Source organism: Beta vulgaris, chromosome 3 (genome assembly GCF_026745355.1).
Source record: "Beta vulgaris subsp. vulgaris cultivar EL10 chromosome 3, EL10.2, whole genome shotgun sequence".
Classification (NCBI taxonomy): domain Eukaryota; kingdom Viridiplantae; phylum Streptophyta; class Magnoliopsida; order Caryophyllales; family Amaranthaceae; genus Beta; species Beta vulgaris.
Genome location: NC_079204.1, coordinates 54,602,196 through 54,626,059, shown reverse-complemented (window position 1 = coordinate 54,626,059; position 23,864 = coordinate 54,602,196). Strand labels below are relative to the sequence as shown.

The 23,864-nt window shown below is 37.2% G+C and overlaps 1 protein-coding gene across 1 annotated transcript; it reads left to right on the top strand.

The window, feature by feature from the left end:
* Window positions 1–13,003: 13,003 nt before the first annotated feature.
* Window positions 13,004–14,857, top strand: LOC125495782 (putative disease resistance protein RGA3). Its single transcript, XM_048640606.1, has one exon. It carries the CDS (start codon window positions 13,004–13,006, stop codon window positions 14,855–14,857), a length of 1,854 nt encoding a protein of 617 aa, XP_048496563.1.
* The last annotated feature ends 9,007 nt before the right edge of the window (window positions 14,858–23,864 follow it).

The following is a 23,864-nucleotide window of genomic DNA, read 5'->3' as shown; positions in this document are numbered from 1 at the left end:
TACCTCAACAAGTAGTCCCCATTTTATTAAAATACAAATACTATATACTAATTTGAAAATGGAGTTATCAGAACATGTTGAGACAAAATACGAGTAACATATTGTATATTTTTCTCAACAAGCGTAGGTATCCATTCTTTCATACACTCTTTATAACTTCTCGCTTCGAAAACAAAGTCTTCTATTTTGAAATATTTTGACATATTAGAATTGTAAAAAAAAAATCTTCCAACCATAAAAATATGAATATTGTTTTCACCATTTATTTTTTAAAAAAAAAACCAAGGGCCTCATCTAGAATTGTGTATAGGACCTCAAAAATGTGCAAGACGACCCTGTTTCAAAGTATTAGATTATGATTAATCAATACAATAGTATCTTTAATAGTATTACTAGATATGTGAAGAGTCACATATTTCCGAGATGAAGAATTAAAGTTGGCCTAGACACTTAGGGGTCATTTGGTTCATTATTTTTGGGTTTCAAGAAACGGAATCGATTATCAATTCCCTTTCTTCTTGTTTGGTTCAACCCCACATCAATCCCTTACCATTACTTGATGGTAATGGATTCCCCTAATTTGTTAACTTCCCCTCCCCTCAAGTAACAAAATCCATTACTTGAAGGTAATGGTTATCCTTCATTTTCATTACTTGGCTTGAACCAAACACTTAATAAAGGTAACCATTTTTGTTACCATTCTCCTCCTCTATTTGTATCCATTCCCTTTCCATTTTATATATTGAACCAAATGACCCCATAGTTGGTTAGAGACTATCATTGCACCTTCGTGACAAAGGTTTGATTCTTTCCCCTAGTAAAACGGGATTTCCAATTCCCTCTATTTGTGCAAATGAAATTATTCTTACCTTAAAAAAATGTTTTCGAGATGAGTAAGTAACATTTCAAGCCACCACATTTTCTATTTCTTATTAGCAATACATTTTTTTTGACAAAGTATTATGATCTTAACAAACAGAAAGAAATACTTCATCTGTTTTGTTAGATGTAATATCAGAGAGAGAGAAAGAGAGAGAGAAAGAGGGGCAAAATCACATGAGAATGCTATTTAGATGAGAAATGAGAACGAGTCTACACCGTTAGATTAGATAGAATGGGCGGACAAGATGTCAATATATGAGTACTTCAACTCTTTTCTTCTTCTTGTTTTCTCGCACAATATTATACAGAAACGATTTGATCAAAGCAAGAATTCGATCTTCATCCTGAATGCTAATGCAATAAAGTTGAAATCATGCCATGAAAGAAATAATTCGATCTTCATCCTAACAAAATAAAATTCATACGACTTTTGCTGCTATTATGTGTTCAATTTTTACAATTTAGGGGTCGTTTGGTTCAAGATATGAGATGGAAAGGGAATGGAAACAAATAAAGAAGGGAAATGGTAATAAAAATGATACATTTGTTGATCAAGTGTTTGGTTCAAGCCATGAAATGGAAATGGAATGGTAACCATTAATTACCACCAACTAATGGATTTTGTTATTTGAGGAGGAGGAGAGGTAACAAATTGGGAGAGTTCATTACCACCAAGTAATGGTTTGGATTGGATAGGGGTTGAACCAAACATGAAGAAAGGGAGTCGGTAATTGATTCCGTTTCTTGGATCCTAAAAATAGTGAACCAAACGAGCTCTTAGACAATTTCCTCATCAGTATGAAAGTAGCAAAGTATAACACATTTGTTTAGAGTTATGACTTATGAAGGTCCTAATTAGAGTTATAGCAAAGCTCATTTAAAGTTATACGAAATACTAATTAGAGTTACATTAATACTTATTTACAGTTATACCAAGTACAAGTTCAAGCTATAATAACATTTATCTAGAGTTATAGCAACAATTGTTTAGTGTTGTAGGGATGAGTAGTCAAGAGTTGTACAAATGCTAAAGTACTAATTAGAGCTCTACAAATACTTGTTTAGAGTTATAGGAACTAGTAATTTACGTTATAGGAATATTTGTCTACAGTCTCTCACATGAACTCATTCTTTTATATATATCTCTATTATACAAGGGAAGGGGGGAGCTATGGTGTCCTCCAATAAATTTACTTAATTACTCCTTAGTAAATCAACTACTCTACCAAAAAAAGATGAAAGAAAATCAAACTCAAATATAGCATAAAAAAATTAACAAAGAAAATTATATCAATCAAATATTTGATCAATCAATACACATTCAAGTAGTAAATCAAAAAGGAAAATACAATTAATTAACAAAGTAAAATGATTTAATTAAAACAAAATTCTTTGTTGATAAAAATATAAGAAATTCTTAATAAATCTGTGTAGCATTCTTTTATCGCTCATCAGTTTTAATTTTAAAAATCTTAAAGAAAGTATAAATAAAATAAATAATAAAAGATGGGTTTGATTAAGTGATGTAGGCTTAATCAACAAAATTAACTAGTCCAAAAAACATGTTTAATGTTTAAATTTTACCTTTATTTATGCCCAAAAAAATTATAAATTATGTTCCAAAAAAATGAAGCACGCATCACGTGCATAAATTGCTAGTATATACTTCATATATGCTAGCCTTCTCAATCATCTCGGAGCAGTAACGTTGAAGTTGCAACTTGCAATAATGTATGTCTCATTGACTTTGGCCTTCTACGTACGCTGAGAAAAGGATTGAGATGGCGTGCTCGGCTGCTCGCTAGGAACTCACAGCTGTAATGCTGTATGAGACATTGACAAAGTCTAATTGCCGATATTTATGCAATTGTCAATGCTGCAACCATTCTTGAGTATTTTTAATTCACCATCTTCGGCCATGATCGCTTATTTTGTATTCTGTAATAGATAGTACGTATTACTTTTGTTTCACAAATATCTATTTACTTTTAATTTTTTAACTAGTTATTAGGCTCGGGTTATGCCACGGGTAAGAAAAAAATTTCATTTATTAATATATTACTTTATGATAATAACACTAAATACAAGTTAGCCTAGTGGTTAAAATTTTAGTATATGTATTTGAGGTCTCGGGATCAAACCCTATACTATGCACTTTCTTAATTTTTTTATTGTACATGGATTACATGAGCTAAACTTCCCTAGGGAGAGCGCCACGTGGCACATCTTCTTGTTTTCGCACGCCTTTTAATATATTTGTATAGATGTTTCTTTCTAAATATTAACTCACTCTGTTTATTTATTTATTTATTTTGGGACATAACGTCCACTATGACCTTCTATTTTATCATTTACATAAATTATCTAGATTCTCCTAACAAGTTCATTGCATCTCAATCTAACCTAGTAGTATTTCTGGACATCTCGAAACAAGCTAGTCGTCTCTTGTCCTCTCCTTCATTTGTTTCCCTTCATTTCAAACTAAAACAAACAATTAAAAGTACCCGACAATTTTACTGAATGGATTAAATTAGTCACTTAATGGATTAACTAGTCACTAAATAGATTAAATAATATCATTGTTTAATGGAGTAAATGGTCACTAAATAAATTAAATTGATCACCAAAAATATATTAAACTAGTCACTATATTCATAAAGATAATTCGTTCTCTCCATAGTATTAGGCTTTTGCTGTTGCCTAATTTCAAACTAAAAATAGGCAATCTCCTACAACACAAATTGTATTATTTATATTTTCTAACTTTATACTTTCCCATTTCTTTTAACTGCTACATTTATATAGTGACATTGTATTCATCAACTAAACTTGTCCCATATGCTATTTTTTTAATAAATATCTATCCATAATATCTAGTACTTTTTATGATATTTTTTTATGCATAATTACAGATATTATTAATTAAAGTAATATATTGGACGGCATGAAAAGAAAAAGTAGTGTAGCAATTACAAATATAGAGGAAGTAATTGTTTTCTCTCTTTAACACCACCGTTTTCGTTTCTCCCACCAACTTCTCCTATATTTTATTGGTTCTTGTGGAAAAAAGGTAAGTAAAAAATTTTCATATAAGAAGGGAGTATCTAATACCCATGCTATGACGTAAATAAAACTTCATAAATAAAATATTGAGTAACCTTTTATTATGCTTATAAGAAAAAGACCAATAAAATAAGGGAGAAAACATAAAAACTACCATAATAACTCGAGGTATATATATGCGATAGAGTAAAAAAAAATTAATCACATTACTTGGCGAAATTGGAAGAAATATAGAAAAAAAAAATATTCAAAAAAAGCCAAAAACATGAAAAGATGTTATGCAATGTAAAGTTGGTCTCAATAACACCAATTATGGAATCAAATGTAAGGAGCAACACCACCTTTGAATTGATAGCTGAAACATCACCAACACTTGTCATGGACGCAATACATAGCATAAAATGGCACCGATGTTCAAACAATCCGTCGGAGATTCCCCACCTCCGGTAGAATATTTCACCATCGATGTCATTTATGTATGTGTTGCACTCGTGCTAATAGTTGGTGTGTTATAAGTACTAGTCAAAATTGGCGCTGCTCCTCACACCTAAGCTATTGTTGGTGTTTTTGAAGTTAATATCGCCGTTATTATATTTTAAAGTTTTATGTATACATTTAATCTTAATTTTTTTAGCGTTGTCCATTATGCAAACTAACATTTTGAGTACCTAAAAATAAGTTCATCAAAATCAAACGTCCATAATTGGGGACAAAAATCAAGTTAATTGAAATATAGATTTGGTCTTAACTTTTTGAACTTTGTGTATTTGGTGAAACAGCATATATTTTAGCATTAATTATTATATTTGTTAGATTGTGTAAAACTCCGTAATCTGGAGAGATTATATTGATCACATATATATAGGGTTTACAATCCTAGTCCGAACATAATTAGGTATCTATACAAAATATTATCCTAATATAACGAGAAAATATTATCCTAATATTATTCTCTATCACACCCTCGCAGTCATAGCGGGAGGAGGAGGACGTACGCTAAGACTGGATTTGAAATCGATGAAGAGTTGGCGAGGAAGACCCTTTGTGAAAATATCGGCAAACTGATACCGAGTAGGCACATGTAAAACTCGAACTTGTCCTAAAGCAACCTTCTCCCGAACAAAATGAATATCCAACTCAATGTGTTTGGTACGTTGATGCTCAACAGGATTGCTAGACAAGTAGATAGCACTGATATTATCCCAATAAACAAGGGTAGCTTGTCGAAGTGGGCAATTCAACTCTAGTAATAAGTTGCGCAACAAACAAGATTCAGCGACAACATTAGAGACACCTCTATATTCTGCCTCTGCACTAAATCGAGAAAGAGTAGCCTGACGCTTAGAAGACCATGAAATAAGGTTGTCCCCTAAAAAACAACAATATCCGGAGGTGGAACGACAAGTGTCGGGACACCGACCCCAATCAGCATCAGTATAAGTGATCAGTCGCAGGGAGGACGTAGGATATAAATGTAACCCATGATCAATAGTGCCCTGAATGTAGCGCAGGATCCGTTTCAATGCATCATAATGAGAGACCCTGGGGTCGTGCATAAACAGACAGACCTGCTGAACAGCATATGAAATGTCAGGACGAGTAAAAGTGAGGTACTGAAGAGCACCGGCAAGACTGCGATACAAAGTAGGATCATGAAACTGTGGTCCGGCATCAGCACTAAGTTTGGACTTAGTGTCCACAGGGGTAGCAGCAGGCTTACAACTAGCCATGCCTGCACGCTCTAGAATCTCCTGTGTATATTTATGTTGAGATAATAACATATAAGATGGGGTGCGTGTGACAGCAATACCCAGAAAGTAGCTCAACGGACCGAGATCAGGCATTGGAAACTCAGTTTGTAGCTGAGCAATGATTTTGGCGCGTAACGCATCAGAAGAGGTGACCAACAAAATATCATCAACATAAAGAAGTAAATATGCAGTGTCTGAGCCACGATGAAAAGTAAAAAGAGAATTGTCACTCTCGGTAATAACAAAACCCATATGCAAGAGGTAGGTGGCAAATCGTTGATACCAGGCACGTGGGGGCCTGCTTGAGGCCATAAAGAGCCTTACGCAGGCGACAAACATAATGTGGAGTGCGAGAATAATCAACAAACCCTGGAGGTTGATGCATATATACTGTCTCACGAAGATCACCGTGGAGAAACGCATTTTTAACATCCAGCTGATGAATAGACCATTTACGAGCCATAGCTAAGCTTAATACAGTACGAATAGTTTGTGGTTTAACCACAGGGCTAAATGTCTCATCACAATCAACACCAACTTCTTGAGACCTGCCATCACAAACAAGACGAGCTTTGTGTCTTTCAAGATCACCATTAGATTTCAATTTATGTTTGAAAAGCCATATGCAATTAACAATGTTCACCCCCGTAGGCCTAGGTACCAATTCCCATGTCCCTGTGTTAATAAGAGCACCATATTCATCTTGCATTACCGCATTCCAATTCGGGTCATTTAAGGCTTGTTTGTGGTTTTTGGGCAAAGGAGATTTGTAGGTGCTGGAATGTTGGGTGAGGAGATTATATTTGGGGTTAGGCTTGACAATGTCTCGTTTGGACCGTGTAACAGGGAGGGAAGGAGGAGGCCTGGTGGGCTGAATGGGGGGTAGCCCACGCATTGGGGGAGGGGAGTAAGATAGGGTCCGCGTGTGGGTTGGGGTTAAATCAGATGGGGCGATCTGCTGGTCTTGGGAAGGAGCGTAGGTTCTGGCGCGAGGAGGAGGGGTATTTTGGGCCTGGGAGGGGGCGTTGGGGCCGACAGGCATAGAATGGGGAGTGGGCTGGGCCGGGTGATGGGAAGAGTGGGTAGTAGTAGTAGGCTGGTGCATAAGAGTGTGGGTGAGCAAGGGGGAAGTGTCATCAAACCCAAGGAAATCATAATGGGATAGAGGTAATTTTTGCCTATTTGCAAAAGGGAAAGTGGATTCATCAAAAGTCACATGACGGGAGACGATAATTTTGTTTGTTGAAAGATCAAGACACCTATACCCACGATGATTACGAGGATAGCCCAAGAAAACACATGGTGTGGAGCGAGGAGCAAGCTTATGTTTAGAAGTAGCTACAAGATTGGGAAAAGATAGACAACAAAAAATGCGGAGATGGTCATAGAATGGTATGACAAAAAATAAAGCTTCAGACGAGGTTTTATGTTTGATGGCTTTTGTGGGCAAAATATTAAGAAGATATGTAGCAGTCTCTAAGGCATAAACCCACTGAAGTGAGGGGATGGAAGCATGAAATAAGAGTGTGTGAAGGACATTGTTAATGGTGCCTATCATACGTTCAGCTTTGCCATTTTGGGAGGATGTATGGGGGCATGAGTATCTGAAAACAATACCATGTTGAATGCAAAATAATTTAAAGGGGTCATTAACAAATTCCCTTCCATGATCACTTTGAAAGACTTTAATAGGGCGTTCAAATTGTGTCTGAATATATTGTTGAAAATTGACTATGCATTAGTAGGTTTCAGATTTATATTTGAGAGGAATAGTCCACACATAATGAGTAAAATCATCAAGTAAAACTAATTAATATTTGTATCCATCACTACTCCGTATAGGAGAATTCCACAAATCAGCATGAATAATGGCGCACAATATGTAATAGTATTAGATTTAGCAAAAGGAAGTCTAGTGTATTTCCCAATAGGGAAAGTATTACAAAATGTGGAGCCATGCTCCTTATTATAGTCTATTAAATTACTATGCCTAAGAAAGCGTAAAGATGGGTCGCTAGGGTGACTAAGACGGTTGTGCCAGGTTGTGTGAGGAAGAACCGTGAGGGCGGTGGCAAGACAGGTGGATGTTGGTGCGGTGGTGACTGGATACAGATCTCCTGAGCTAGTGCATCTAGTGAGAAGATTCCCCGTTTTGAGATCCTTCACAGAAAAACCAAAATGGTCAAATTCAATGGAGACTAAATTATCAGATGTGAATTGGCGGACAGAAATTAGATTTTTAATGATTTGGGGGGCTACGAGGACATCACGAAGGGCAAGTTTTGGGGAAGCGAGGGAAGTGTGACCATAACCCGTTATTGGAATGCGGCCCCCGTTGCCAACTAAAATATGATTATTAGTGCTCAAATTAAATAAGGGCATGAGAGTACCTGAGTTATGAGTCATGTGAGATGTAGCACCGCAATCCATGTACCATCCATCATCAGGTTGCTGCAATGTCATGGTGGAAAGAGCATGGCCTAACTCAGTAGGGGTCATAAGGGGGCCGTGTTGGGCCCATGCAAGAGGGTTGTTGTTGAGCCATATAAGCCTGGGGAGCAGGGGCTGGGTATCCGCGGTATGTAGGCTGGGCTGCGACAGGCCCGGTAGGTGGCCCGCGCTGAGGATATGGTTAGGGCGCTGGAGCCCATACTGGAGCTGCTGCCTGGGGAGTCCAGTAACCAGTGGGCTGAGATGGTGCGGAGGCCCATTGCGGGGAAGGTTGCCCTGGCCATGTTGAGGCCTGTTGGGAATTGAAGTTAGGGCCCGACCCCTGCCCCTGCCTCTGCCGCGACTGCTGTTTTTGCGACCCCTGCCACGACCACCAGACCGACCACCACCGCCGCCACGTGTGGGCGGGTGAGACTGTTGATGGGCCGGCGGTTGTGATGGGTTGGGTTGTGTAGTGTTTTGAGCGACAAAGGTTTGGCCGTTTGGGCCGTGGTGGGTGCTTCTTGGGCTCGACGAGATTCTTCAAGAAGAAGTCGAGATCGGGCCGTTTCAAAAGAAGGTAACGGGTCGGTTTGTTGGTACATAGAAGCAACAGTGTCATAGTCTGTGTGAACAAGCCCAGAAACCATGCGCAAGACTAATTTTTGCTCAGAATCGATTTCATCAACATTAGCTAATTGATCTTTGAGATGCTTGAGTTGTTTACAGTAGGCAGATAATATCAAGGAAGTTGGACAAGTGTAGGGAATTAAATTGGTTTTCCAAGTATACAGCTCGTGTGTGTTTATTATCCTGAAAAATTGCTTGAAGACGATTCCATGTTTCTTGTGCGGTGGCTCCCCGATATAAAACAGTTTGAAGGAGGTCAGAAGAGATGGTACCATAAATCCAGTTTTTTACAATCGAATCTAAACGATTCCATAAATCTTGCGGAATATCGGGGCGCGGAGTTTTAGGATCAATATGGTCCAATACATTGCAAGCATGGCAGTGGATTTCAAACAGTTCGACCCAATTAGAATATTGGGCCTTTTCCCGATCAAGGATGATGGGTGTTTCGTTCCTAATAATACTGACAGCCTGGGCAGGGGCGGACCTATTAAGGGTCCTGAGTGGCACGTGCCCCATCAAAAAAAAATCGGATTCTTTTTACTTTTAACGATCAAACAGATTTTTACAATAGGTTACCATTATAAGGCGCGCAAAATATAACATATAATGCAAATTGGTCCAGTGGTTCTCTTAGTTACCTAAAAGATTGTAATTGTTGCCGCCCCAGGTTCGACTCCATCTACCTTCACTTTTTGTTTTTTTTTTTTCCTTTTTTTTCTTTTCTTTCTTATTTGCTTTTGTTTTGTTTTGTTTTTTTTTTCCTTTTTTACTTCTTACTCTTTCTCTTCTCTATTACCTTCACTTTTTGTTTGTTTTTTTTCCTTTTTTTCTTTCTTTCTTATTTGCTTTGTTTTTTTTTTTTTTTTCCTTTTTTACTTCTTACTCTTTCTCTTCTCTATTACCTTCACTTTTTGTTTGTTTTTTTTTCTTTTCTTTCTTATTTGCTTTTGTTTTTTTTTTTTTTTCCTTTTTTACTTCTTACTCTTTCTCTTCTCTATTATAGTATTTTTTCCTTCTCCATTTCGAATCTTCATTTCATATTTTAAATAGTATCCATCTCCCTGAATTCTACCTCTAATTTTAACCATTTTTTTGTTTGTGATATAACGATTACTTCTTCTTTCATTTACAAATAAATGCAATCATTTAACTTTCGATATTATTCAAATATATTAATTATGACCAAGATTTATTTGCAAATACTTAAAAATTAATTTTACTATTTAAAATTTTGTTTTGATCTCTATTTACATTATAAATTTATATTAGCTTTTTATAAATTTTAGTAACAAATTGAAATAAAAGTTGCGTGAAAGACAATATGTTAAATATACTAAAAATGGAGATACTTAATATTATTTATTAAGGTTGTGAAAATTAAAGTGTTGCATTTTTTAAAATATGATATTATGATTTTTCTTTTGTAATTTGGTGCGCCACCAAATTCGAAATCCTGGATCCGCCCCTGAGCCTGGGCAGGGTGAGACACCACAGAAGGTGCAGGTGGTGGTGATGGAGTGTTGGAGGCGTCACTTTCACCCGTCATGAGGAAATAACAGAATAGGAAGAAACTAAGGAGAGTAATTTAATGGGCTGCAAACAATTAAAGAGGAATTAAGAAGTGTAGATTTGGTCTGCAAGTGGACGAGAAAGGAAAAAAATTAATGGAAGGTGATGGACGTGAGGTCCGAGGAGAAAAAAAAAAGAAATTAGGGATCTAAACTATGCTCTTGATACCATGTTAGATTGTGTAAAACTCCGTAATCTGTAGAGATTATATTGATCACATATATTTAGGGTTTACAATCCTAGTCCGAACATAATTAGGTATCTATACAAAATATTATCCTAATATAACGAGAAAAAATTATCCTAATATTATTCTCTATCAATATTGTTAAAGTCTAAATTTACATTTGATCTTACTTTTCAACACTTTTTTTTACGCAAATGAATATTTTTGAAGACTTAGACATAAGATTAGATTTGCATTGGGTTCTATTATGGAAAATCAATTGTCGATAAAGTGGAGTAAAACGAAAGTGCGAAAGAATATCGAGTTCCTTAAAACATACACTGAGCCGTCTTAGTTTTTGAATATTGTATCTTTGATAGAAAAGAATACTACCCCTGTTTTTTTTTCTATTGCAACAATAGAGTTTTCACGTTTACCAATGCACAATACAACTTTAGCAAATAATATTTTTAATTATTTTTTGTGAAAGTATTGGGTCAGACCGTCTGACCAATGCTTACTGTCAGACGGACTGAGCCCAAAACAAGTTCTCGTCACTGATGCTGCCAACTCTCTTTCCCTCGCTCTTCAGGATGGCAAATTTCGCGTAGAAACATTCAGTTAATGCTTATAACTTTATTCTCTCTCTTCCTAATTTCTTCAATCTCCTCCTCCAATCTCATCAATTTCCCTCTTGAAACCCTCAATTTGCAGCTTACAATCCCTTAAATTTTCTTCTAAACTCTGGTTCTCCTCACTCAAATGCACATTTTGCTTCTTCAAAATCTTAATTTCGCTCGTAAAATCCCTAATGTTCTCCTCACGCTCATTCTTCATCCTCTCAAACTCTTGATTCGACAGATTTAGCTTTTTTTTAAACTTCGCACTCGTTCACTAACTCAGTGAGTTGAAACTGAGCTTCCTTGTTGTTGAGTAGCAACTCGCCGTGATCTTTGTTCAATTGATCCAATTGTTTCGTTAAAATGTTGTTTCCATAATTGCTTTGTCGAATTTCAGAGTAATTTAGTCTTTCTCACTCTTCCGCAACTATGATTTTTTTTCCAGTTAATGTTTATAATGTTTCAGTTGATGTCTTTTTTATTTCAGTTGATGTCTTTTACTTGTTTTTTTACAGTTGCAGTTAATTGATTTATTATTTCAGTTCATTGGTCTATTCTTTCAGTTGGTTGGTTTATCCTTTCATTTGATGTTGATTTTCTTTCATTTAGACATTTCTACCTTTCATTTGGTATTTTTGATTTTGTTTTTCTTTGATTTTTTGATGTTTTCAGTTGATTATTGTATTTTTTCAGTTGAAACTAACTGAACAAAAATTGAAACCAACTGAAAAAAAATTGAAACCAACTGAACAAAAATTGAAACCAACTGGAAAAAATTGAAACCAACTGAAAGTCGTCCGACCAAATATTATGGTCAGACATGTCTGACCCAATATCTTCTCTTATTTTTTAGTAAAAAAAATATACAAATTAGATATTTTGAAAGTATAAATCAAGATGAATCTAAGAAGATCCCACATGACTATATTTTTCCTTACATAAAAATCACAACAAACAGTGAAAGAGTGGTAAATAAATAGTGTAAAAATCTCATTATTGCAATAGAATAAGAATGGAGAAAGTATATATTTTTGGGTTAGATCCTCTTATTAAAGATCAAAGAAGTACTTTTATTTATTCAATAGTTTATTTATTAAATTAGATGTTCATTTGCGCTTCAGTCTTAAATACACGTGCATGCTATTGCTAGGTGTGGGATAAACTAAGTGCTTGTTTGGTTGACATTATATAACATAGGAAGTTTAAATTCTTAGGAATTGGACTTCTTTGATGTGTTTGGTTGATAAATTTATGGGAAGTAGAAATTCCTAGGAAGTTCCACTTTCTACAAAATGGAGGAAATTACTTAATTACCTAGGGGGACCTACGTAAGTGTAAATTCGCATGAAAATTTTCATTTCCCATGAATAACCAAACAACATTTAGCAATTCCTACGAAACTAAATACAATTACAAAGGAAAATAAAGTTCCGTAGATGGAATTTGCACTTCCTATATTCAACCAAATGAGCACTAAGAATGACAATCGTAAAAGATGAATTATATAGTCCTCTACCAATTTCTTTTTAATGGTTACACATTGAATTTAGATTATTTACATTAGCAAGCGTGAAAAGATATAATGTAACTATTAACAAGAAATGGAGTAAGTATTCCGCTAATCAGAAAGTTATTCCCATCAATTATTTGAATAAAATAGTGCTATATATCAACCTCTGATAGATCACTGGTAAAAAAGAATGATTTTGTTTTTATTCGCATGTTCGTGGACCGTGGTTGCCTTGTCAGGCTGATGAGGCTACAGCCTACAAGGGGGAATATAGAAATATTGTACTACAGTTGTATTTCTCCCAAGCCACATCCTCCCCAGATTTTCTTGTTCAATTACTTTTGTGTCATTATTTTTTTTTTCTCGTTCTCTCGTCCTGATGAGAGACTCCAAGATCCTGGACAGTCCCTTTCTCTATGCTGCTCTCACATCTCTCCTCCAAAAATTGCACCCCGATCACCTTGAAAAAAATTATATTACTACTATATCTGATGCAATAGATGTGAAGAAGTTACAGGATATACTGACATCTCTGTCTAATGCTCTTTCATCACAGCAATTTGATGATTCTTTTCTGAACAGTATCCTAATTGCCCTGTATGATGTCCATGACTCACTCGATGAGTATGTTTATTTAACATCTGCAGAAGGTAAAGACAAGTGTTTGCGGGCTATATCTAGTATAAGCATGTGTGAGATTTGTACTCGACCACCAACCAAGAATTTTCCCCTCAAAGATAAAGAAAAATACTTGCAGTCATTCTCTATCCCATCCGTGTCTTCAGAATTGAATGTTGAAGAACTTCCACCTCATCTTGTTCCATGCTTGGCCTATTGCTCTTTTTACCCCAAAAATACTACATTTGTCAGAGAAATTTTAGTCAATCAGTGGATAGCTCAGGGGTTCATCTCTTCTACAAAGGGCGATGAAGAGCTGGAACAAATAGGGAACCGCTACTTCGATGAGCTGTGCGTCAGAGGTGTGTTCCAAGCACCCATATACGCTTTTGGTGAAAATACGGATGCCCAGACTCTACGACTACAAGAACCTTCGAGAGTATTCGGCTGCGTGATGCATCCTCTAGCTCATGAGTTCGCGTGCAATATCTCCCTTCAAGATGTTTGTATCTTTGACCGTCGTTATATGAAACGTAAGGGGGTTTCGAACCCTAGGGGGACTGGGGAAGGGAGTTCATTTGTAACATTTCAGAAAAATGGTTTATCAAAAGTCAACCTTGAGATAGCTGAAATGGAATGTCGAGAGGCAAGAACTTTCATTTCCTTCAGTCCTCACTGGGACGTCTTTGCGCCGGATAAATTCTCAAAGTTCTTCCATAAGTTACTTGTGTTAGACTTATCCGGCTCTTATTTTGAGGTACTTCCGAGCTTGTTTAACAACTCGTACAGCTTAAAGTATCTGCGTTTATCTAGGAATAAGCAGCTGAAAAGGCTAAATGTAAGACAAATGAAGCATCTACAAACACTGGTTGTTGATGGTTGTATCCGCTTGGATCAGATTCATATGGCTTTTCGCACGAGACATTTATACCTGACATCAAAGCAGATAAACGTAGATCTGCGGAGGTTGATGTCGCTACAAGTGCTAGAACTCTTTCAGTGCCTTGAGTTGAGGTCCTTAGGAGCAATTGGAAGCTCTACTCTCAAGATACTGCGAATCTTCGAGTGTCCCATGCTTGACTTAAATCCCAATATCTTTGAGGCACAAACTTGTATAGAGGAATTGGTTTTCCACAACTGTGCCTCTCTGGATTTGGGAAGAGTAGAGAAAGTGAAGTTGCCAAGGCTTAAGTATCTTGAACTTATAGGCCTCCCTAAGTTGCTTGAATTGCCTGGTTGGCTTCAATATGCCACTGCTCTACAATATATTCTAATATCTGAATGTGAAGAATTACATGGGTTAACAAATGTGCTGCAACACCTCAAATCTCTTAAAAAACTATGTATTTACAGTTGTCCAAACTTGCATTCTCTGCCGGAGGTGATTTACTGGCTTCCTAACCTGCAGTTGATAGATATTAGAAAATGCCCGTGCTTAACTCAACTTCCCACAATTCATGACTGGGTTTCCAGATCCAATCTTTTGCAAGTTTCTCATGACGGTCGACTCCTCCAAAATCAGGTACGAACAGTCAATTTTTCGTTTCCTGGGCTGTTTCCGCATTGCAAATGTTCTTCCTTGTTTCCTCCAAATATATACTTCCTCTGTTTCTAAATAAGTGCAACATTTGCATAGTGTATACTATTCACAGTTTAAACTTTAATTAGCTTTGGTGATTTACATTTTAGGAAATACATAGTCATGTGAGATCTTGTTAGATTCATCTAAATGTGAATTTTTTCAATATCAACTTTTTATAATTTTTACTTATTGATAATTGAATATATTAATGGTTAAAATAATGCATTGGCAAACGTGAAAACAAGAAGTGTTGCACTTATTTAGAAACGGAGGAAGTATTTTTTTGTTCAACTTGCTCAAAGTTTACACAAATACTCCTTCTGTCTCAACATATAGGTCTTATTTCATTTTTCACGGTCAAACTTTAAAACTTTTAACCAAATATTCTCATTGATATATAATATAAAAAAAATACTAATATGCGATCTTGTTAGATTCGTTTCAACGTGTAGTTCCATAATTAACTTTTTATAATTCTATTGAAGGTCGTACAAGAATAAGAAACATAACTATATTTTGGGACGGGTGAAGTATTTACCTAAATCCAACATCATGCATCTATTGGTATTCTTCAATTTCCACGATATAGGGAGTTAAACTAGTATTTGGGCTCGGACGTTGCCCCGAGTGGTATATTTTTCCCGAAATTGATATGCATTATTTTCCATTTATATTAAAATATAATGAACCAGGCCCGGTTCTGAGGGTAGGCGAGGAGTGCCACCGCCCAAGGCCCACGATCGTGCGTGTGGAGACCAAAAAAAGAAATTAACTATGACCAGTTAAATAAAAATTGATACGCTTTTTGAATATTGTGCTATTTTTGTGCAATTTATAATAATATTATGTGCTTATTTTTTATTGGTGTCATTAACAAAATATAGATTATAGTTTTAGGTACGAAGGCTTTAATTATATGACCTATAAAATATTAGGATCGACTCATATAGGGGCCTTTATTTTTAGGTCCGCCTAGGACCCAAAAATTATCAGGAACGGCCCTGTAATGAACACAACTCAATATTTAAAAGGTACAAATATAATTATGTGGACATTCAAAGTAGGGGTGTGCAAAAATACCCGATCCGAAAATCCGCCGATCCGATCCGAAATTTTGGATATCCTATCCGATTTTAAGATTTCGGATATTTCGGATCGGGTATCTGGAAAAAAATTCGGGTTCTCGGATCAGATACGGATCGGGATTTTTCAAAAATTTCAACGGACCCGATCCGAAAACCCGGTGATCCGATCCGAAAAGTTCGGATATTCGAAAATTTCGGATCGGATTCGGATCGCAATTTCCCCGATCCGAAATTTTCGGATATCCGAATTTTCGAATCGGATCTGATCCGATATCCGACATTGAACACCCCTAATTCAAAGCATGAATAAAAGTTGGTTGAGATGGTTATTGTAGTATGTACAATAACATGATGTTATGTGTTCGAATCTTGTTGCAAGCCAATTTAATTTTTTTAGTGGACATGATATATGTACATATGTATTAGACACTTCTAGTGGAGTAATTTTGGGTGAAGCCAATTTACTTTCATCGCAAGCCAAATTATTTTTGTTAGTGAAGCCTTAATTCTTCATATAGAGGTTGACAACTCAACCTAGTAGAGCATTTTGGGTAAGACTTCGATTTTGCATCAAAAGAAATTCTTGTAAGCCAGGGTTAAAAAAGGATAATATATATTAATGGGTTCCTACACACCTAGGGGTGTTACACCTAATTTCTCACTTTGATTACAACTTTCATTTAAATCACCTATGAGTAACCAAGGTAGATCAATACCACCGGTCATATCCTTAGCAGCCCAAGTAACTTTCCTATGTTTAAACTTTGTGCTAGCGTAAATACTAGAAAAAAACAAAAAAAAAGCATTATTAGAAAATACCTGAACCCACCCCGTGCGCAGGGTATGAAGATCTTTTCCAATAAGTGAGATATTTTCCTTTGTAAGATCCCATAACAGCAGAAGTCCGCCGGATAACCCCACAGGTTGATAATCTCACTCGTCAAAGGGAGTGGAGGAGACAATATATTGGATATTTAGGCTAGAATTGTGGGCTCAACCTCCATTCACTCGCATCCCAAACAACTTGTGCCAGAGTACAATCATACAAAGCATGGAAAGCACAATCCACAAATCATGGAAACCCGACTCAATTATAGCTCCCCATAAGCCACACATAGCTGGAAATTCAGGTATTCTTCGGCTAATACACCGCCGTGTTGGAAGTGATTCTTGAGCAACTCGCTACGCAAAGATCTCAACTTTAGAGAGAACATCAACTCGTCAAATTTTGCTGCCATAGTGCATTTGCACCCGAAGGAGCTTCCTCATTGGCACTCCATACATCACCTACCAATGCTTTGTAAGTGGATCGAATAGAGTAAATCCCATCCTTCTCCAAATCCCAGCACATTATATCCTCAGGCAAGTGACTACTAAGAGGGATACTCATTACACGGTCTACTTCAAAAGGCGAAAAAAGCTGAGAAATAAGATCAACTTTCCATTCCTTTCGAATAGGATCTCATTATACACTCTACTACTTCAAAAGGAAAAAGAAGTTGAGAAATGAGATCAACTTTCCATCCCTTTCGAATAGGATCAATCAATACACCAACTTTCACATCCTCATTTGCTTCACCTCTAGGGGAGAGAATTTTCCTAGTTTGAGTATCCGAAATCCAAGGATCCTTCCACATATGAATTTTCTCTCCATTGCCCACGCTCCATCTCATGCCCGTCTCAAAACCCACTTAGCCTCTCAAATGCCTCTTCACGTATAGCTCAGTCTACTTCCAACTCCGACTCCAAGAAAGAAAAATTGGGGTAATATCGAGCCTTATAAATCTTATCAATCTTATTAGTTATAGCCAACCTCCAAGCCTGTTTTCCAAGTAGTACGCAATTAAATAACTTCATGTCCCTAAAACCAATGCCACCTTCATCTTTCGATCGACAAAGTTTCTTTCATGCAATTCAGTGAATTTTTCTTTCACCATTCTTTTATCCCCGGCAGATATATAAGTGATCTAATTTCATCACAGAAAGAAGATGGAAATGTAAACACGTTCATTGCATAGGTAAGGAGAGATTGGGCTACAACCTTTATCATAATTTCCCTACCAGCTTTGGACGACGCCATCCCCTTCCACCCTTGAAGCTTTTTTCACACTTTCTCCTTCACACCTCTTGTAATCACCTTTTTAGAATGCCCCACTACTGAAGGGAGCCCAAGATACCTATCATGAATATCCACCTCCCGCACACTCAGAATTTGGGCAATGCTTCTCCGTCTATCATCAGGAACTCTCTTACTAAATGACACATTAGTCTTCTCAAAATTCAATTTTTGCCCAGACGCACTAGTAAAATAAATGCTTATTGCTGCAGTCACTAGGTGGCCTATTGCGGCGGTTTTGACCACGCAGCAATTAAGGGGGCAGCAATAGGTAAATATATTGCTGCAAAAACCGCAGCAATATTGCAACATATTGCTGCGGTTTCTAACGTGAACCGCAACAATATTATTATTTTATATCAGAAAAATCCATAATATTGTTGCGGTTCTAGTCAAAACCGCAGCAATATTATTATTTTATATCAGAAAAATTCAGTATATTGCTGCGGTTTCTAGCCAAAACCGCAGCAATATGTCCTGGTACAGATAATTTTTTTTTTTTTGCATTTGCCAAAGAAATTTGAAATATTAAAACCAACAACTAACCCATTCACTATCTATCAAATTCGCAGACAAACTGACGTGAATCTCATTAATATATAAAGATGAAAATCTAATTACATCAATAATACAAAAGAATAAAATGAAAAATGAAAAATCAACGAAAAATAATCTAGAAAAACAATAAATAGATCTAAAAAAGGAAAAAAAAAACAGCAACAAACAAATTAAAGAAAACGAAAAAAATAATCTATCTAAAACAAAAAAATGAAAAAAGAATAAAAAAGCAACCAAAAACGATCTACAAGAAACGCTCGATTCCATCAACCAAAAAACGATCTACATACTACAAGGAACGCTCCCCGCCATGGCTTGTCTCACTGTCGCTGGAATCTTGTCAGCACCGACAACTCTTCACCGTCGCCATAATCCAACATCATGATTTCTTAGTTTCCTTTTTCTTTTCTAATTTTTAAAACGTGAGATCTAAAAGTGAAATGTGCTCAACCTCAGAAAACACGAACGAGTGTTGGTTTTTTTTTTGGAATGAATCTTGAAACGACGACGTTGCGTTGATGCGGTGCTTTGTTGTGCGAAGAAAGGTAGGCATTGATGGAGCGTACCATGGATTGTTTGTCGGTGTGGTGGCGAGAGTTGGTGGTGGTGGTGAGGCCGAAGGAGGAGCAGGAGGAAGGATGGCTGCTGCAGAGACTGGGGTCGGAGTCGCGCCCGAATTGAGGTGTTGATGGTGGTCGGAGAGATTCTCTCTCCGTTGACTGAAGTCGTGATGCGGCTTCTCGAGGTTTCATATTTCTTCAAGGAGTTCGAAAATGGAGGTGAGAAGGGAGAGGATGAGAGGATGAGAGAACGACTGAGAGTGAGAGGAAAGAGAAGGAGTGATAGGAAAGCCAGAGCGTGAGATCTGAATTGGAAAGAGGCGCACGAGAGAGAAAAGGAAGAAAAATAAACCCTAAGTGATACGCCTTATATACTTTTTTAAAAAAAAAATTTTAATGATATTGTTGTAGTTTTTGTTAAAAACCGCAGCAATATATTAAAATAATATTTTTTTGATATTATTTTCATATATTGTTGCAGTTTTTGTCAAGAACCGCAGCAATATATCTGGTCAAATAGTCAACTTTTTTCAAAAAAATTTCTATTAACACTATATTGCTGCTGTTTTATTATCATTATTTTATATTTTACCTTTTCTTTTTACGTGGTATATTGTTGCGTATGTAAAACCGCAGCAATACCACCACAACAATAAGCAATTATTCTACTAGTGACGACAACTCATACAAATTCAGGACTTGTTGTAAGGAATCAACATCGTGCATAGAAGCTCTAGAGAATATAATACAATCGTCAGCAAATAGAGATGATTTATAGACGGAGCAGTAGGCGCCAACTTAATTCCTTTCAAAGAATTATTATCTTCAGCTATGCGTAAGAAGTGAGAAAAAATTTCTGCACACAAAATGAATAGATAAGGAGATAGTGGGTCTCCATGTCGAACCCCTCTATGTGGGGGAAATCCTTCGTAGTGTGCGCATTCACCAACACAGCAAACTTCAGAGATCTCACACACTCCATCACCCTACTTCACCTCCCCATATCAAAGCAAATCTCGTCAAAGCAGTATCCAAGAAATCCTACTCCACTCTGTCATAATATGCTTTAGACATACCTAGCTTCATAGCCATAAGACCCTCCTGGCTATTAAGATGGTTCATATGATGAAACAACTCAAAAGCCACAAGAATATTATTAGTTAAAGCGTCCAGGAGTAAAAGCATTTTGGTTAACTGATACTATTCTATCCAAGAAAAGCTTTAGACGGTCATCTAAGACTTTCGAAACCATCTTGTACACCACATTACACAGAGTGACAGGTCTAAAGTCACACATATACTCAAAATTACTTTTTTTGGATAAGAGTAATAAAACTACGATTTCGGTAGGAGGGAATGGGTTTACCTTTAAGAATATCCAACACCATCTCAGTCACTAAAGGGACCCATAATATATGCCAGTAAGACTGAATAAACGTGGGATACATACCATCTAGCTCCGGTGCTTTTATTGGATGCATTTTCCCAAGAGCACATCGAACTTCCTCACCTGTATAAACGGCCTAAAGAACAACATTGATCTCACCATCAACACGCTCATGAAAACCATTGAAAGCTTTGTGAATATGCGAAGGGTGGGAGGACTAAAATATATATTCAAAGTACTACACCGCTACCCTACCCACCATTTTCTACCAGAGGATGGAAAAAAATTTGGGTTTCGATCTCCCTCTTCTAGCCACAATAATCTCGACCTCTTTCTCCAATAGCTCTCCTCGAGTAAAACAAGTGAAGCATTTATTTCTTGTGTCGAGAGACCACCCTTATTCAGTTGGCTAGCGCTTTTGCTTTTTCTTCAACTCCTTAAATGTTGGTCTGAATTATCTCCTACTCCTTCAAATCTCTCGCACACAAGAGAGCTTAGACTCCAGCGTCGCCCCACCCAACCACGCATTTTCTACCACACCGACACACTCATCCTCCGAATCCCAATATTGTTCAAACCTGAATGGGCGAGGCCCCAGCTGCACCCCAATTTCGCTACTCTACAGCATGAGTTTGGTGGGAGAGTGGTCGGACCATTCCCTCTCCAAGTGCCACAGAAGACTCTCTGGGAAAAGAGCTATACATTCCCCCAGCTAGTGCTCTATCTAATCGAAATTGTATCTTCTCATCTAGCTCTCTACCATTGTCATATGCAAACTCATATCCCGAAAATGGAATATCTTTAAACCCACACACATCCACAACTTCCTAAAGTTTGTCATTCACCATTTTTCTCTTTCATTACCTCCCTTCTTCTCACCAGCGAACAAGATCTCATTAAAATCCCCCACACACAGCCGCCGCAAGTGGGACTGAGCAAGATTCTCCAAAAGCTTCCAAGAGACATGCCTATTGTGAATTTCCGACCAACATAAAAACTCGAGAATCTCAATTCCTCATCACCAAGCCCCTCAGTATTCACAACATCCATATGATGGTAGGACATTGATTGCAGACTAATACTCACATCCTTCCCCCACAAGAGAGCAAGACCTCCCGATCGACCCATAGAGTCAACCACAAGACTATAGAATTCTCCAAGCCGCTCCCGAATCCTACTAAACTCCGATCCGTACTACTTAGCTTCGTGTCAGAAAGAAAAAATAAAGTTGGGGCCTCTCTCCAAATCAAATCTCAAAGGCTAGTAACTGCAGAAGGATTGCCCAACCCTCTCAAAATACTCATTGAGCTCAGCGAGTCTGCTCATCGACAGACCTCGCCTCACGTCATCTAGAGAAATCAACATTAGCACAATTTTTTTTTTGTTTCCACCCAGTCCCCAACATCCACACCCCGACCCTCTCGACCCCTATTACCACATTCACCTCCATCCTCCCCATCTGTCTCGATCCCCTCCATAAGGTCACCTTGAGCCCTCACAATCTTTTTCCATTTCTTCATCACAACGATACTCCCACTTATTTTGTTCATGTAACATGGTCGTACCGTGCAAATGGACTCCTCCACATATGAGCTCCTCCTCCTTTTCTCTCTTACCCGAGGAAACCATAGTGGCAGCTGCATCATGGCTACTCTACCCCTCCTGTCCCAACTCTTCCCTCACGTTGCAGTTCATCCTCTCTTCCTCCAGTTCAACATTCACCATTCTTACTAGCACACCTTCCTCCCTCCCCATACTCCCCACAATCGCCTCCACATCTTCATCTCTACTTCCAGGTGTTTCCTTAATCAAACTAGCACTAGAATCATCTTGGCTAGCCTTAATACTACCATCGCTCATCTCCAGCTTTTCATCCAGTTAACTTATATCTTCTTTATATGTTGTTTTAGGCACAAATAATATCTTCCTGCAGGCCTTGATGTCCTCAACCTCATTCATCAATTTATGAGCCCTTTTACGAGGTGTGGCTCTATGAGCCTTACTCCACCCCAATGTTGTCAATTGCTCGTCGTCATTAACATTGTAGCAAGCTTTTTTACTATGTATGATAACACCACAAAGGAAGCATAATAAAGGCAATCTCTCACAGGCAAAAGTGACTTTCACCACCCTACCATCCCTTCCCTTAATGTTCTGAAATCTGCAAAGAGGTTTTGTGATGTCTAGGATCACCCTAACCCTACGATAGTTATCGATTCAAAATAGATCATCCTCTATCTCCATAACATAGCCAAGGTTTGAGGCAATAACCTGACAAATTGATGTCGAACGACAATTAAAAGGCAATTCTTTGATTCATATCTAGATGGAGAGTGATTTAGAATTACCTTCGATGGTTGATCATGGCCATTAACTTCCTCCAGCACAAGTAATTGGTTGTCGCATGACCATGGGTGTCGTGCCAACACTCTCTCCTTATCCTTCCAATGAATACTGAAAAGATTAGGGCTGGATCACGACTCGCTTCGTCACCGCCCAGGCTTGTGTCATGGTTTTTTTTAATGCTTATTCATTGAAGCTTTGCTAAATCACAACACGTCCCACTAGTAAGAGTGAGACATGTTCATTATTTTCCTCGTCATATAACGCACCAACGTCCACGGTCTCGTATTCAGCGTCATTAATTTTGAGTTTTGACATTGGTAAATTGAATCCCCCTTATAACTAAAAGAAGTAAATTGAATCCCCCTTATAACTAAAAGAAGTAAATTGAATCCCCCTTATAACTAAAAGAAGATAAAGCCCCTAGGGTGTAATTCGCCTATCTCTCGAGAAAACTCACACCCTTTCTCTTAAGATAACTTTCTTTTCGCCTTTACAACTTTTCTACTCTTGTAAGTTGTGACAAGTGTTTAAACTATAGTAGAAAGGAAGAAGTATACTAATACTCTTTTTTTTACATGGTACACTTTCACTTTTCACGCATGTCAATACAAAGCTTTGAGGACATATATCTCTAATTTGTATTTGTAAAGTTTATAGAAAATACATATTAAAAAAGATACATATTAAGAAGAATCTACCAAGATCTCATGTGAATATATTTTTATTCACGCATAAATCACAAACGATGTTCAAAGTGAAATATGTGAATAGTGTAAAATGTCAAAGCGTAACATGTAAAAATACGGAGGAAGTAGTAAATATTGCATAAGACCTCCTTACAATAAATTCACTGTAAAACTACCCTTTCGCTATTTACCGTCCGTATATACTAAAAATCGCCCGTATTTTTTTCAAAATTTTCCTAAACTACCCCTTATGTATATTATCTCTCTCTCTCTCTTTCCTCATCTCACTCCCATTCTCACTT